This window comes from Schistocerca nitens, chromosome 1 (assembly GCF_023898315.1).
Source record: "Schistocerca nitens isolate TAMUIC-IGC-003100 chromosome 1, iqSchNite1.1, whole genome shotgun sequence".
Taxonomy (NCBI): domain Eukaryota; kingdom Metazoa; phylum Arthropoda; class Insecta; order Orthoptera; family Acrididae; genus Schistocerca; species Schistocerca nitens.
In genome coordinates, this window is record NC_064614.1 from 428740508 (window position 1) to 428759219 (window position 18712).

The window sequence follows — 18712 nt, forward strand, 5'->3', positions numbered from 1 at the left end:
AGAGATATTCCAGTTATCGTATGACAGTGGTGTGTGTTTTGCAGGTAAAAATCCCTACACCATGAATACTCTAGCTTATTACTAGAAGAGCCAAAATGGCACAGGCCAGTGATAAAGGGAAGATGACAAAATTCAATTTTATTTTTTTGAGGTGACAATTAAATCTTTATTACTCCTCCTCATAGCAATAGGACAGAAAGTTGGTGATTGGAATTTCGCGAGAAGATTCCGTCGCAATGAAAAATGCCTTTCTTTCAATGATGTCCAGCCCAAATCCTGTATAATTTCTATGACACTCTCTCCCATATTTCATTATAATACAAAACGTGCTGCCCTTCTTTGAATTTTTTCGATGTACTCCGTCAGTCCTATCTGGTAAGGATCCCACACCGCGCAGTAGTATTCCAAAAGAGGATGGACAAGGGTAGTGTAGGCAGACTCCTTAGTAGGTCTGTTACGTTTTCTAAGTGTCCTGCCAATGCAGTCTTTGGTTAGCCTTCCCCACAACGTTTTCTATGTGTTCCTTCCAATTTAAGTTGTTCATAATTGTAATACCTAGGTATTTAGTTGAATTTATGGCTTTTAGATTAGACCAATTTATCGCATAACCGAAGTTTAACAAATTTCTTTTAGCACTCATGCGGGTGACCTCACATTTTTCATGATTTAGGATCAACTACCAATTTTCACACCATTCAGATATCTTTTCTAAATCATTTTGGGGTGCGTCTTGATCTTCTGATGACTTTATTAGTTGATAAATGACAGTGTCATCTGCAAACAACCTAAGACAACTGCTCAGATTGTCTCCTACATCATTTATATAGATAAGGAACAGCAAAGGGCTTATAACACTACCTTGGGGAACACCAGAAATCACTTCTGTTTTACTCAATGACTTTCCATAAATTATTACGAACTGTGACCTTCCTGACAGGAAATCACAAATCCAGTCACATAACTGAGACGATATTCCATAAGCACGCAATTTCACTACAAGCCGCTTGTGTGGTACAGTGTCAAAAGTCTTCCAGAAATCCAGAATTGATCTGAGATCCCTTGTCAATAGCACTCAACACTTCATGTGAATAAAGAGCTAGTTGTCCTTCACAGGAATGATGTTTTCTAAACCCATGTTGACTGTGTGTCAATAGACCACTTTCTTCGAGGTAATTCATAATGTTCGAACACAATATATGTTCCAGAATCCTGCTGCATATTGATGTTAACGATATGGACCTGTAATTTAGTGGATTACTCCTACTACCCTTCTTGAATATTGATGTGACCTGTGCAACTTTCCAGTCTTTGGGTACCAATCTTTCATCGAGCGAACAGTTATATATGATTATTAAGTATGGAGCTGATGCATCAGCATACTCTGAAAGGAACATAACTGGTATACAGTATGGACCAGAAGACTTGATTTTATTAAGCGATTTAAGTTGCTTCACTACTCTGAGGATATTTACTTCTATGTTACTCATGTTGGCAGCTGTTCTCGATTTGAATTCCGGAATATTTACTACATCTTCTTTACTGAAGGCATTTTGGAAGGCTGTGTTTAGTAACTCTGCTTTGGCAGTACTGTCTTTGATAGTATCTCCATTACTATCATGCAGAAAAGGCATTGATTGTTTCTTGCTGATAACATATTTCACACACAACCAGAATCTCTTTGGGTTTTCTGCCAGGTTTCGAGACAAAGTTTCATTGTGGAAACTGTTATAAGCATCTCGCATTGAAGTCCGTGCTCAATTACAAGCATCTGTAAAAGACTGCCAATCTTTGGGATTTTGCATCTGTTTAAATTTGGGATGTTTGTTTCGTTGTTTCTGCAACAGTGTTCTAACCCATTTTGTGTACCAAGGAGTATCAGCTCTGTCATTTGTTAATTTATTTGGTATAAATCTCTCAATTGCTGCCGATACTATTTGTTTGAATTCAAGCCACATCTGGTCTACACTTATATTATTAATTTGGAATGAGTGGAGATTGTCTCTCAGGAAGGTGTCAAGTGAATTTTTATCTGCTTTTTTGAATAGGTATATATTTTGCTTATTTTTGGAGGATTTGGGGATTACAATATTCAATCTCGCTAAGACAACCCTGTGTTCACTAATCCCTGTATCCGTTTTGATGCTTGTTATTAACTCAGGATTATTTGTTGCTAAGAGGTCAAGTGTGTTTTCACAACCGTTTACTATTCGCGTGAGCTCATGAAATAACTGCTAAGATAAGATAAGATAAGACACTTTATTGTCACATTAACATGTTTTTATACAATCATTTGATTGAGAACATTGGTGACTCGTCAGTCTTTAACCTAAGTTGTTAAAGTATTTTACATACTACAGGAAATACGTCATACATACATTGCTTATTATAATAAAAATACAACATTATATTTTAAATCTTTTTGTAACTCATTGAATCATTACTATAGCCTTCACACATCTATACGAAGTATGGATGTACTGAACGGGATACAAACTGCCATATAATTCTATATATAAACATGAATATACAGTGAACTTGTATACTTTGTATCTATATGGCTTCGAAAGTATACCATTTGTACTTGCATCTTTACTCCCTATTCCTATTTATAAATTTGGGATGTTTGTTTCGTTGTTTCTGCAACAGTGTTCTAACCCATTTTGTGTACCAAGGAGTATCAGCTCCATCATTTGTTAATTTATTTGGTATAAATCTCTCAATATTGACCTTATCTTATTTCTGATCTTCAGAGCCATGCAATATGGAGTATTTTCATATACTGTGAGTCGGTGACAAGGTAGCATGTATTTCAATTTATGTCTAGTTTCATAGGCATGTGTGAATGTATTTCCTTCAAACAGACGTGAGTTTATCTGTTCAAAGAGAAGTATTTCATATATGAAGATGGAAGGGATTGTCATGAAGTCCAGGCTTTTGAATAGTGGTTTGCATGAATGTCTACTATTGGTTCCTGTCATTGCTCTGAATATATATATATATATATATATATATATATATATATATATATATATATATATATATATATATATAAGGTGGGTAGATCACGTAACTAATGAGGAGGTATTGAATAGGATTGGGGAGAAGAGAAGTTTGTGGCACAACTTGACTAGAAGAAGGGATCGGTTGGTAGGACATGTTTTGAGGCATCAAGGGATCACAAATTGAGCATTGGAGGGCAGCGTGGAGGGTAAAAATCGTAGAGGGAGACCAAGAGATCAATACACTAAGCAGATTCAGAAGGATGTAGGTTGCAGTAGGTACTGGGAGATGAAGAAGCTTGCTCAGGATAGAGTAGCATGGAGAGCTGCATCAAACCAGTCTCAGGACTGAAGACCACAACAACAATATATATATATATATATATATATATATATATATATATATATATATATATAAAACAAAGATGATGTGACTTACCAAACGAAAGCGCTGGCACGTCGATAGACACACAAACAAACACAAACATACACACAAAATTCAAGCTTTCGCAACAAACTGTTGCCTCATCAGGAAAGAGGGAAGGAGAGGGAAAGACGAAAGGATGTGGGTTTTAAGGGAGAGGGTAAGGAGTCATTCCAATCCCGGGAGCGGAAAGACTTACCTTAGGGGGAAAAAAGGACGGGTATACACTCGCACACACACACACACACATATCCCTCCACACATATGTGTGGATGGATATGTGTGTGTGTGCGAGTGTATACCCGTCCTTTTTTCCCCCTAAGGTATATATATATATTTTTTTGTGGTTTGAAGATTCGAAGGAGGTTTGTCTTTTCAGCACCCCAAAATATTATTCCATATCTTATAAGTGTTATGAAATACGTGTGGTATACAGTTTTCTTCACTGTTAAATCCGTTACTTTGTGTAGTACCCTGATTGCATAAACTAAACTATTTAATCTCTTCAGTAAACTGTCCACATGGTCGGTCCATTGCAAGTTTTTATTTAAAGTTATCCCAAGAAATTTTACAGAATCAACTGTGGTCAGTTCTTTACCTGAATATTCTATTTGTGATATACATTCAGTGGTTTGTTTGGTCCTAAAGTGTATGATTTGGGTTTTTTCAAGATTTAATTTCACAGCATTATCTTTTATCCATTGTTCAAGTTCTTGTAGAGTTTGTTCAGTGGTCCTTACTAATTCATCAGTGTTTTTGCAGCAGACTACAGCAGTTGAGTCATCTGCGTAAAGTATTGTATCTGTATTTACTTTGCTAGGCATGTCATTTATGAAATATAAGAACAGAAGTGGTCCTAATATCGAGCCCTGGGGCACGCATGCTTGAATTTCTTTCCAGCTAGAGCAAGTTTTCTCTCCCTTTTGATGTATCACCACCTTTTGGTATCTGTTTTTGAGATAAGATGAAAACCATCTTATAGATTTTTTCCATGGAAGCCATAGGTACCCAATTTTTGGAGCAGTAGCTTATGGTTTACTGTGTCAAATGCCTTTGAGAGGTCACAGAAAATACCACATACACTTTGTTTCTTGTCAAGGCATTTACTTACTTTGGAGATTAGTTCATTTACAGCTTGTAAAGTGTTTCATCCCTTCCTAAACCCATATTGGTTATTGAGAATAATATTACCTTCCTTATTGTACTTTTCTAATTGATTACATACTATTTGTTCAACTATTTTAGAGAAAACTGGGAGTATAGACACTGGGCGGAAATTTACTAAATCATCTTGTTTTCCCTTTTTGTAGACTGGACAGACTTCAGCATATTTCAGTCTGTCTGGAAAGCAGCCCTCATCAAATGATTGGTTTATCATTTTACAGAGTTGAGGTGCAATGCTGTCACTTCCTGCCTTTATGATATTTGTTGGAACTTCATCCCATCCCATAGATTTAAGATTTTTTTAGGGATTGTATGATGTTAGCTACTTCATGACATGATACTGCAGTAAATTTAAACTCTCTTGATTCCTGCAGTACTGCATCAGGTCTTATTTGCAGAAGTAAGAAGTTATGAATTTTGTTTGTGGTTATGAAGTACTTATTAAATTCTTCACAGATATGCCGAGTGTTAGTAACAGTATTCCCACCAATTTCTAGTTTGTAATTAAAATGTTTTGTTTCTTCAGTACCTGTTTCTTTCTTGACAACCTGCCATACTGCTTTTGATTTATTTGAGGCATTAGCTATATATTTACTGTTTGCCAATTGTTTTGCTTGTTTAACTACCCAATCAAATATTTTATATCTAAAAACAAAGATGATGTGACTTACCAAATGAAAGTGCTGGCAGGTCGACAGACACACAAACAAACATGAACATACACACAGAATTCAAGCTTTCGCAACAAACTGTTGCCTCATCAGGAAAGAGGGAAGGAGAGGGAAAGACAAAAGGATGTGGGTTTTAAGGGAGAGGATAAGGAGTCATTCCAATCCCGGGAGCAGAAAGACTTACCTTACGGGGAAAAAAGGACGGGTATACACTCGCACACACACACACACACACACACACACACATCCATCCACACATTGCAGACACAAGCAGACATCAAATATTTTTTTGTATTTGATTTTGTACCTAAGAAATTCAGCATCACGGTTGGTTTTTGCTTCCTTATGCATTTCCCTCTTTCTAATACTAGAGATCCTGATACCTTCCTAATCCATGTCTTACTTTTATTGTATTTATCATTTGTTGATATGAGGGGAAAGCATTCATTGAAAATGTTCTTGAATTCAGATATGAAAGTGTTGTAATTATTGTTTACTGTTTGCTGAAGGTCCAATGGGTTTCCTTTAATTTCAAGATAAATGTGTTTATATTTGGCTGGCTGAAATTTCTGACCAATTTCACTGTGAGCCTATATGTTTTGTCTATGTATGGCAATGACATAAAAAGTGCTGAGTGATCAGATATTCCTAAGTCTAATACATGTTTTTGTGTATTCCCATAATTTTTGCTGCTCACTATATTATCAATGCTTGTGGCAGAAGTGGCTGTTACCCTGGTGTACTCAGTAAAATTTAGTGTTAAGCCATTTGTAGCCAACAAATCCTTCAGGGTGGTAACAAATCTGTTTTTGTCTCTTATATCTATATTAAAATCAGAACAAATTACAATCTTTTTATATGGTTTCCCTACCTGCAACCTACTTAGCAGAGTTTCAAATTTCTCTAGAAATGCCCTAGTAGCCCAATATTCCGGGACATGATATATGCTTATGATTAGTAAACCGTATTCAGACAGCTCAATGCAACAGCTTTCGAATACCTGTTCCTCATTTAAACAATCGAATGTCGTTTTGGCTTCGAAGTTTAGTGTCTGTTCAACTAATATACATGGTCCCCCATACCCCTTTTTTCTGCAAAAACTAGATGCTAACTTGTATCCTGAGAGTGAATTTATTAGCTTGACATTGTCCCATTTAAGCCAATGTTCATTCAAACATATGACTTTTACAGAGTTGATTTGCCCTAAGAGTATTTCTAAGTCATATAGTTTGTTCATCAATTCTCCCGACACACCACCTATGTTTAAGTGCATTATGAAGCTATTTTTACCGACTAAAGAATTTACAATATCTATTAAACTGTCGGCAAAGTTTACACCGATGTGAGTTTTTACTGCAAATTTACGGTCCCTCGCTTTGTTAGTTCTTTCGGACCTAATTCCATAGGAATTGGTCCGCTGTATTCGTTTTCCTGTGAAGGAGCTTCCATTGCAATAACAGGTCTGTTTACATTATCATGAGATATCAGTTCAAGTACATCGTCAATATTCGCAGCTAATCTTTCCCTACCATGTTTGTTGTGATGCATTCCATGGCGTGTAAAACAGTTCCTTTCATAAGTATCTATATCTATGAGCTTTACATTTACAAATTTGGCACAAAAACTTTTTAACTTATAATTCGTTCATCGAATTTCTTTTTTAACACACGACCAGTCCGGAAGATCATACCTTTGTGGGAGTGTTGTTACAATTACGTTTGTAAAATGCAGGAACCGCAGCACTGTGATCAGCTTCTTAACAAAGGCCGTGGCTTCATTTCTGTAAACATTGCTTGCACCTCCTACTATCACCACACTGTCTTTTTTTGTGAGTTTTGAGCAATCTTCGTTAACACTTTTAACCACATTGTCAAAACTGGCACCAGGCTTTATAATACCTGAGATTTGAACATCGTTATTTACACTGTTTGTCAAGAGTTCCCGAATGTTGTATCTTCTTTGTAGAATCATTTTTACACAACGCTGAGAAGACTTCTTCCGATGTTTCTTTGTGTCCATAATCTTCCTTTGACGAGAAATCCTCTTCTCTTACCGAGAAGGAGTCTGGTTTGTTAACACTTGTTTCCTTGTATTGAAGATGTACCTTTGTACCACATGTACACTTATTCCTCAGAATAGCGTATTTGTTGTTTAGAGTAAGTAAATCACTTTGAAGTACTCTGATTTTTTCGTCTTTTCCCATGATGGTGTTCCTAAATTTGTTTTCTACAGCATCACTAACACACGTGGAACAAGTCCATATGTAGTCCTCATTTACAAATTTTATGCTTAATTTAGCGCACTTCTCGTGGAACCAGCGGTGGCAGCCTTTACACCGAATACCTTTAATCACTTTTTTGTTGCACATCTTACAATTGTTAACGCTTTTATAGTCACATTTATCGGAGCCGTCCTCATTTACTGTTTTACCGTGCGGCGCCATCTTGGTAGAGATGGTAATTTTCAGAGAATGCATTTAGCACAGTTATGGATGATATTTTATGCATACCTCCGGAATTAAACATGTATTTTCGCCAACATATCTAGGGTAAATTAAAGTCACCACCGACTATTATCGTATGAGTTGGGTATGTGATTGAAATCAAACTCAAGTTTTCTTTGAACCTTTCAGCAACTGTATCATCTGAACTGAGAGGTCTGTAAAAGGATCATTTTATTATTTTATTCTCTTTGCCATTGTTACCATAATTAAAAATAATGGACCTTATCATTCTACATAGGTACCACACAAGGAGGGGGGAAAGAGGAGTCATTTGTGTCTACCCCTCCCTCACACCCAATCTGTGGAATCTGGAGTGCAGAATTTTCATTCATTACATAAGTCTTAATACACTTCTAGAAGAGACTTCCTATGATTCTGCTAAGCCTCTTATTTAACCAATTAAAGCATTACTTGGCTTAATTGCAGTGAAACAATACTATGGCTTTAGCAACACTCTCCCCCTCTTAGAGAAATTTCTGCCCGTGGTTGTCTGACATTTGAAGGAAGTGGTTTTTGTGTTGAACATATAAAAACAATAACAGCAATATATAAAATAAGAAAATGGGAACCACTCCCTTATGTTGGATCAATGAATGAAATACAGAAAAACATAACAGAAAACAGCATTCAAACTAGCCTTCAAGCGTTAGCTCTTTTTTTAACAGTAGTACACACATTCTCACACACAACCACACCTATGGCCATAACAAGCCAGCAAACTGATTGTACTTTGAGCCCTCATTCAAGCTTATTTAAACTAGGTAATACACTTGTTTATACTGTGGGAATGGAACTCTGTGGAGTTGCCTGGAATAATATCACTGCCTTGAGGTAGCTCAGCTAACCTCTCTGGACATGCAGTTAGTTGACTCCAGTGGCAGATACATACGCCCCCCCCCCACCCCCCACCCCCCTTTACTGGGCCACCCGCATTGTCACCTGCACTGCCCCACCAGTCAGCCCACAAGCTATTCATTCATTTCTTTCATCAGTCAACTCAACTGAATCGAGTTATCAAGTAGTTGTACCTTCCTATGTAACACGCGTGTCCATATCATCGTATTTTATACATTTCTGTCTGGCACATAGATAGCTAACACATATCTACGAGAAAAGTTGTGGCCATTCTAGTGATCTTGGTACTGTATTCTGTCTGGCATTTGTTTGAGAAAAGTCACAAATATTCTACTGTTTTCTTGTACAAAGAACCTTCAGTACATAGAGACTAATGGAAGAGATTCTCCAATACAAGCAAATGAACATAAACGCCCTTAATGATCATGATTCTGTTATGTAAGCTTTGTCTCTTTGTCCTAGATCTGACTATCTTACTTTGCACACGATGTACAAAATATTTGCTTGTCTACCTGCATCTATTGCTACAGTAGAAAGAAGTTTTGACCATTGCAGCATACAAAGACATGGCTGAGGTCGACAATGAAGAAAGATTGACTAACTGGCTTAGCTCTGTTGACTCATTCTGACATTGATTGTCCTATTGACAATGTAATTAACCAATTTGCCAGGAAGAATAGGCACAAAGAATCCATCATTTAAGGAAGAGAACCACAAGTGTAAGTTTTTTATATCATAAGATGGCATTGTCTTGTATGTGTGTATAATCAGTTTAAATAAAATTTCCTTAAATTTTGCATGATATCCTTAGCATCCCCTTCTTGAGGTTTCTCTGTATCCACTGCTGGTTTGCTCTGACAGATGTTTGTGACAACAAGCTTTGTACCTGGTAAGACAATAAAATTTTGTTTCTATGGAATTGTACAACCTGTTAGTTGTTTTCAGCACTGATGAAACTGGTGTCATTTATAAATTACTTCCTGCAAAATCATAATTCATTAAGGGAATAAAATGCCATGAATGTAAATAAAGACAAGATGTCAGTGCTTTTGTGTAAATAATGAGAGTGGTGAAAAGAAGGAAAATTTAAAATTCCCTTTTTTGAAAACAAAAACATTAATTTGTACTTATGACTATGTACAACAACAGTCCTTGGATGACATGAGAAATCTTCATGAGACTTTTCAGGAATTTTTATGCCAAGATGGGTGTAGCAGGCAGGGATATTGTACTTATTGTTGACCAGTGCCAATTACATTCTGAGGAAACATAATTTGTAAGCAATGTAAATATTGTGTTCCTTTCTCTAAACTGCACAAGTCAACTGTAGCCTCTGGACCTGAGCATAATACACTCTTTCAGAATAACAAATGTGCAGTAGTCAATTTCATTTCTTAAGGGGAAATAAGTGATGATACATTTCATTTTACAAACTATGCATATGTTTGTTAATTTCATTTCTTGAAAGTGATGATACATTGTGTTTTACAGACTATGCATAAGTTTATTAACATGACAGATTGTGTTAAATTGTTTCACAAAGGCTAGTTGTGGAACATTGGTTGCTGTTCAGGTTGATAATGTTTCTGAAGAAGAATGAAGTATCACTGTTATTTTTTGAAATGTAACATTTCAGGACTTTGTTTGCTGTGGTTATGGCTTCCTGAGTTCCACATCTGAGACTTTTGCAAGTGAAATGTGTGAAATGCTTGTGAAGGAACACTGAGGTAGGAGCTGGTGTTAACAGTGATGACAATGAATGAAGAAGGAGGTTATTGCATCAAGTTTCAGTGCTGCTGTGCAAGAAATTGATACCGTCAGCAATTTACTGTCCTCTTTTAATGTAGATAAATCATTTCTTTTATCAGCCATCTGGAATGACAACTTCTTTCATTACAAACACTGAAAGGACAAAACAAACAAGTCATATATATATATATATATATATATATATATATATATATATATATATATATATATATATATATATATATATAAATTGTTCTGAGAACAGTGTAATAATTATATACTTACTGCATTTAAATTTATAGCACAGAATATTGCTAATGTTGTAATTAAATATCACCTACATCACCAAAACATGCTTGAATTATGATTCTGGGTCCTCCTTCCACACACACAGGCAAAACCCCCATTTCAGGAAAATCCTTGTTTAAGAAAAAAGTATTTGGGCCTCAGAGCTTCATTAAAAAGGGGTTTTCTGTATTCTCTCTACAGTCCAATGACTGTGTAGTTCTTTCTTATGAAGAACAGAATAAAGATGAGTTTTTCAGCAAGGAGAATGTTACAAAATTGTAAGATAATGAGTTCACCTATATATGTGAAGGAATATAGAGTAAATTTGAGGATACTGTCTGTGAGTTAGAAGGATATCATTTTGTAATATTTAAAATAAGTCAGGCAATGAATACAGTTGTTTTTGATAATTTGTCACACTGAGGTCAGTGTATATGACTTTCTCTCACAAATTTATATGGTCTTTTATGTGAAACAATGTAGGTAACTGTTAATTGAAGCAACTAGAATTATGAGCTTAACTACTGCCAAGTTTTTAGTGTTAACAGGAATTTATGTCCCTGTATTCATAGAAATATACATTATGACATATGTATATAAAAACTATGTTCAGGTAAATAAGGAGTCCATCATGGCCAACTTCAGAAAAAGCTACTGTTAATACAAACTATGAAGAGAACATACTGAGATTTTAGTCAGACTTTGTACAGAACTGCTAAGGGTAAAAATGTGGACCACACTTCACTCTATCAGAGAGAGAGAGAGAGAGAGAGAGAGAGAGAGAGAGAGAGAGAGAGAGAGAGAGAGAGAGGTGGAAATTATAACTTGACACTACCACAATTGCTACTAATTTTTTTCTCTTTTTTATGACATGCATTAATGTACTTGAAAGAACAGTGTTGAAATAAAATCATCAAAGTCAGACAAAAATAAAAGATAATTACATATAAATCTGTCACAAGAGTTTTATACGTAGTTTACCTCTGGAATTTCTACAACAGCTGTGTCCGTTGTCTGGTGGGTTGTTTCTGTGATTGAAATGTCCGAATGTGAGAGTTCTGTCATTGGGGGACACTTCTGATGCCACAACACTCTGAGATATTCATGTATCTCATTAACAGACAGACCTTCACCTGGAAATCAAAATAAGTAACAAAGTTGTAACCTGAGTTAATTTCATAAAAGTGACATCAGATAGTTATAAAAATTTATATTATGACATAAATCAAATAATGGAAAATCCAGGATGGAATGTAACAATACCAGAGAAGGAAAGTTGCTACTCACCATACAGCGGAAATGATGAGTTGCGATAGGCACAATAAAAAGATTCACACAATCATAGCTTTTGGCCATTAAGGCCTTTGTCAGCAGTAGACACACAGACACTGCAGTGTAGTTTCAGCTCTCTGAGACTGCAGAGCTCTCTGACACAGCCATGTAGTTTCAGTTCTCTGAGACTGCAGACATGTGTGCAAGTTGCATTCGCGTGAGTGTGCATGTGAGTGTGTATATAGCATCTCTGCTATATGATGAGTAGCAACTTTCCTGCTCTGGTATTATTATATTATGACATATATAGGTGAGAACTGGTGTTCTTCAAAAATGCAATAAAATACAAAATTTATATGGGACTGAACAATCCTGTGTTATGTGATCATTTTTTCAAAGCTGTTCCATACCTAGTATAAAATCAAAATATAAAGACCCATTAGATTGGATTAATTAATCAACACCAAGAAGTGATGGTGAATAGGTAATTATCTTAATGCACATTTTTATTTGGATTTGCATGGTGTGTATAAGTATGAAGCCATCTGGAAGCACTCTGAAATGAGCTGCCAGCCCTTGGGTGAGCAGCAAGGGTCCTTAGCCAGATAGAGGGAGAATCCCCAAGTGAACTCTCAGAAGGGTACACCAGATGGGCCATGGGTCAATGCCAATCGCTTGACCAGGCTTTCCTTTTGAGATGCAAAAACTGGGCACTGGGCTCTCCACAGGCAACATAGATATGACCTGCCATGGTCTAAGGCTTGAAGCAGTGATTGTGTTATAATACGAAGGTGGAAAGAGACAAATTACTGTTTTTTGCCTTCTCCAGGAAACTGAGACGTAACTTTTTTTAAAAATTATTAGGAATGAGTTGATACAAACTTGCTGAAAATGTCTTGTCAAAATTATATGGTTTGTATGAGCATCATTAAAAAATACTTAACTTCTTATTCAGTACCTGGTGATCTTGACAAGAGTAGGTTTGGCAGAATTACCCTCGGTGTGCAATATGGCTTGACCACATTTAAACATTTTTAAAGATATTTTATAACTCAGAGCAACACAGATGGTCCATTGTAAATAACAGCCCAATAGTGAACTTCAAACTTCCCAACAAACATCCTTATGAAACTTCCTGGCAGATTAAAACTGTGTGCCCGACCGAGACTCGAACTCGGGACCTTTGCCTCGAGTCTCGGTCGGGCACACAGTTTTAATCTGCCAGGAAGTTTCATATCAGCACACACTCCGCTGCAGAGTGAAAATCTCATTCTGGACACATCCTTATATACACTTTTAAACAATTACCCAATTGTTGATTTTACAGTTTTCAGTAATTACAACTGAAAAGTATCTCATCAAGTCAATCTGACATGGGAAGCAACAGTATAAACATTACTATGTGTTTCACAGAAACAAATTAGCCAAGAAACAATGATAAATTTTGTTTTTACATCTGATAAGCAGAATTAACAATGATCTGACAATTTCATTAATTACACAATAACAAAATTAAATTCAGTGTTCCTATCATATTTTTGACATACATTTTAACAGACCTTTGAGATAACATTAGAGTAATTTTGTATTTTACACAGAAAGTAACTTTTGACAATTTGTTTACATATGCTAGGTTTTGTTATTTCATTAAACTCACATAATTTTTGAATATCAGTAAAATTTGATATATATGAAGTTTATAAAGATGGGTAATATTAGTTATTATACTATAGTAAACAATGCTTTATGAATTTTGTTCAATAAACAAAAATGAGCAACTGGATACAATAAGTTTTCATTATATGTTGATTAAAACAAAATATAAAAGTTTTAGTTGTTGCTAACAGTTGACTGAGTTTGATGGGTTTGTGATATGTTAGTAATTTACAATCATTTACACATTACATTATCCACTGGGTGGAGATGACTACTTTGGTTGATGTTTCTGAAATTATGATTATTTTGTTATTTGTCTAATTTGGAATGTTTGCATCTGATGTAAATGGCATACTTAAGTAATAAACAAAATAGATACATTACATTCTTAAAACAGTATTTGAATTTGGGTAGTGGCTAGCCCTTAGTGAACTAAGAGTTGTGGTAATGATCAATTGAATATGCTTTCCATTCTGGTCTGTTATGCTTCAATACCCCCTGAAGAGTATTGCACATTGCCAGAATGTGTAAGACTCTTCCAGGCAATTTGTGTAACAGAGAGCTAATAGGGAATAATAATTCTGAGACACAATAAAATTTGTGAACATATGTGTATTCAGGGTGTCCCATTTATCTTGACCATCCTAAATAACTGTTTGTCCAGATGCAAAATACAAAATCCCCCGAAAGGCAAAGGTCCCGAGTTCGAGTCTCGGTCGGGCACACAGTTTTAATCTGCCAGGAAGTTTCATATCAGCGCACACTCCGCTGCAGAGTGAAAATCTCATTCTGGAAACATCCCCCAGGCTGTGGCTAAGCAATGTCTCCGCAGTATCATTTCTTTCAGGAGTGCTAGTTCTGCAAGGTTTGCAGGAGAGCTTCTGTAAAGTTTGGAAGGTAGGAGACGAGATACTAGCAGAAGTAAAGCTGTGAGGACCGGGCGTGAGTCGTGTATCGGTAGCTCAGATGGTAGAGCACTTGCCCGCGAAAGGCAAAGGTCCCGAATTCAAGTCTCGGTCAGGCACACAGTTTTAATCTGCCAGGAAGTTTCATATCAACGCACACTCTGCTGCAGAGTGAAAATCTCATTCTGGAAACATCCCCCAGGCTGTGGCTAAGCCATGTCTCTGCAGTATCCTTTCTTTCAGGAGTGCTAGTTCTGCAAGGTTTGCAGGAGAGCTTCTGTAAAGTTTGGAAGGTAGGAGACGAGATACTTGCAGAAGTAAAGCTGTGAGGAGCAGGTGTGAGTCATGCTTCGGTAGCTCAGATGGTAGAGCACTTGCCCGCGAAAGGCAAAGGTCCCGAGTTCGAGTCTCGGTCAGGCACACAGTTTTAATCTGCCAGGAAGTTTCAAAATACAAAATGTTTCAACAAAGGTTCTTTTGCCATCAGGGGGACAGCATGTTTGCCTTCATTGTAGCTTTGTTTTTTTACAAAGATATGAACAGCGGTATGACTTTTTTAAATGGCACCCTGCATTTTTTATTTGGTTGTTAATTTCCTCTCCTAAAGACATATTAAAACATGTATCACAGTGTGCCATTCACTAAAACAGTGTTATTAATTACATAACACAATATAGACATTGACGCTCCCAGCGCTTAGTGCAGGTACTCGGGGTTATGGAACACATCCACGTGCTGATGTTGACAGAGGACAAATGTAAACATAAGTAGAATGCACACCCGTCATTCTGTCAACCATTGTCAACTGAAGAGTTGTGGTGAGTAGAATGTACATCAACAAAGACAAGGTAGAAATGCTACTCATCTATGGGAAATGTAAGTTAGCAGAACAATAATTGAAATACTGTTTTCTTATGTATGAGGACATTTAGTACAGTACTTTAGTCCTTTTAAATACTGTTGTGTAGTGTAGGCATACAGTAAGGCTGTCCTTCCTACAAACCGCATCAACATAACATTTCTTTTATTGTTGTTGTTGAAGGTAGACAAAATGCTACACAGGCAGCGGAACTGTACAGAGAGTGATATGCTGACAAGAACCCACCTTCCCGACGGATGTTTTTTCATCTTGTTATGATGCTTCAGGAAATGGGAAGTTTCAACCTACGACAATGCAATCATCATAGTACTCGCACAGATGAAGCTGCTGAAGTTACTGTTCTCGCTTCCGTTGGTATGAATCCACATGTTAGCACATGACAGCTTGAACACGAGATTGGCATTCCTAAAACCAGTGTACATCATATTCTTACACGTCACCAGTTCCATCCTTACCATGTACACCTACATCAAGAACTGCATGGGAATGATTTCCAGAATCGTGTACAGTTCTGTCAGTGGGTACTGCAGCAAATCCTCGCCAACCCAAACTTCTTCTCCAATGTTCTGTTTTCCGATGAATTTTCCTTCCCAAACAAAGGGCAGGTAAATACAAGATACATGCATTATTGGTCCAGCTGCAACCCACGATGGCTTAGACAGGTGGAACATCAGTGTCAATTGATAGTTGATGTCTGGTATGGGATGCTTGGTACTACAATTATTGGCCCTTATTTCATCAATGTTAGTCTAAATGGTATAGTGTACGCCAACTTCCTCAGTAGAATTTTTCCTTCTCTTCTGGGTGAAGTGCTGCTAAGAACCAGAATGCCTATATGGTATCGACACGATGGATGTCCAGCATATTATGATGCCTTGCGTGCACATCGTGTTCTGAACCAAAGGTATCTTGCCAGATGGATTGCTCAAGGAGGAACAGTTACTTGGCCTGCTAGGTCTCCTGATTTAAATTCTCTTGACTTTTTTCTTTGGGGATGCATTAAAGACATTGTCTATCACGATATTCCAACAACTCCAGAGGACATGCAGGAACGTATCATGTTTGCTTGTAATTCTTTCATTCAAAGAGACCACCAGTGTATCAGTGTCCAGGGTCACCACTTTGAGCACCTTTGAATCTTCTACTCGTGGGCAATGGTACAGGAGAGTCAAAGTCGATTTTGTGTTATGTTTTTACTTGGTTTTCATTTGTTTTCTGACAACTCCAGCATTTGGATGAGTTTGTGATCCCAGGCTCATAGTCAATGTTTTGTTATGTAAGTAATGACATTTTGTTTCAGTGAATGGTACACTGTGATACATTTTTTGAATAGATCTTTAGGAGAGGAAATGAATTACCAAATAAAAAATACAGGGTGCCATTTAAAAAAGTCATACCACTGTTCATATATTTGTTAAAAACAAAGCTACAATGAAGGCAATCATGCTGATTGATGTCCCCTGATGGCTAAAGAACATTTGCTTGAAATATTTTGTAATTTGCACCTAGACAAACAGTTATTTAGGGAGGTCAAGATACATGGGACACTCTGTCCAAAGAAATGATGTGAAAAGTATTACACAGTTACTTAGTAATGAACATCTTAGTTTTACATTAAATCTGCAAAGAATAATGTATTTTATACATGCATGGCTTTAACGTTTTTCGACAGTCTATCATTCAGAGTAGACTCCTCTTCAATACAGTTTCTTTTCTTTCATAGCACCAGGTATCTGTCTCCTCTAACATATCATTTACTCCTCAAAAAATCACAATGAGAAACTTCAAGTAGAGAACATATAATGAACTGCATAAAGATAAAATGATAAACATCTGTTCAAATTACATTGTACATTAAAGGTAAAATCACTTACTTCCTGACCCAGTACTATTGATGCATTTCCCTTCATACAGTTAGTTAGTTGCATGAGAATATTTACAAGTATATAAATAATGCTTTTTATAATGTACAGTGTTTAGTTTTGCAATATAGAACCAATTTTTTCCTTTTCTCCTGATAAAAGTTCGGTAAAAGTTCAAGACCTTGTATATAGCAATTATGTCCATCAAAGATGAAAAAGTACATATATTTGTTGTAGTTATCTTTCCATCCTTGTCACTTCTTCCTAATGATTTCTGGTGTCATATTGGGTGCAATGACAGGCACAAAATATAGAGTCATACTGGGTACAATCACAAGTACAATACGCAGTGTCAACAAATCAACGATAATCCATCATGCCTTCTTTTCCAAAGCAAGAATATACATATTTTCATCACCAATCATACAAAGTAAGTGTACTAATAAAAAAAAAAAAAAACATAACCACAATGAGACTACATACCAGTAGCAATGCAATTGATAATCTAGAGAACCTTCTGAATAAGCCTGCAAATCAAGGACCTCAAATGATAGTTATAGTTGAGGTGATAAGTTAACAAACATAGTCCAGATTACTCATATATCTGTTCCATGATCATATCAAATGAAAAGTACTATACAACACTGAATTAAAACTTTAAAAAAATTGCTTTTTGGTAATAATACATTATTTACATTGCATGTGAGGATTTCGTATCTTATTAGCTGAACATAAAATGGGTATAAATTTATTTATTTATTCTCCATGGACAAATACAAGGATTTGTTTTGGATGGTTTACACATTGATCATTTCCCCTTATAACATTGTGGGAAATGATTATATACAATAGGCCTACAGATAAAATCTTATGTTGCTTTTATGGTACACGTAAATACTATTTATAAAAATGAAAGTATTCTACTCCTCTGAGAGGAATTCATTAATACTATAAAAACACTTATTGCTGAGGAACTCCTTCAAGGCAATTTCAAAGCAGCTTCCACTTAAGTTTTTTAATTTTTTTGGTACATGTAAATACTATTTATACAAATGAAAGTATACTACTCCTCTGAGAGGAATTCCTTAATACTATAAAAACACTTATTGCTGAGGAACTCCTTCAAGGCAATTTCAAAGCAGCGTCCACTTAAGATTTTTAATTTTTTTGGAAGTTTGTTATAAAATTTGATCCTCATGTAATAGGGGCTCATGTCTGCACTTTTTGTATTATTTCTTTCCAGGTGATAATCATCGTCCCTCCTAGTATTGTACATGTGTACTTCCCTATTTAGATGATTCTACTGCTTGTATTTTAGCATCAGCTGAACAGTTTTATAGATACTGGTATCTAGTGATGGGTGTGTTAGTGGTTTCTTAATTTTGAAAATTGCTTTGCAGGACTCATTATATCTAAGCTTACACACGATCCTAACTGCCTTTTTTTCAACAATGAATACCCTATTTACATGCTTGGCAGCAGCA

General features: G+C 36.2%; 1 protein-coding gene across 1 annotated transcript in view; it reads right to left on the reverse strand.

The window, feature by feature from the left end:
• LOC126251973 (cilia- and flagella-associated protein 251-like) overlaps positions 1-18712 on the reverse strand; it is a 65487-nt gene that overhangs the window by 14960 nt on the left and 31815 nt on the right. Inside the window, exon 2 of the mRNA XM_049952779.1 lies at positions 11635-11786. Within this exon, the coding sequence (XP_049808736.1) occupies positions 11635-11786 (152 nt within the window). The remainder of the gene's footprint in view (positions 1-11634; positions 11787-18712) is intronic.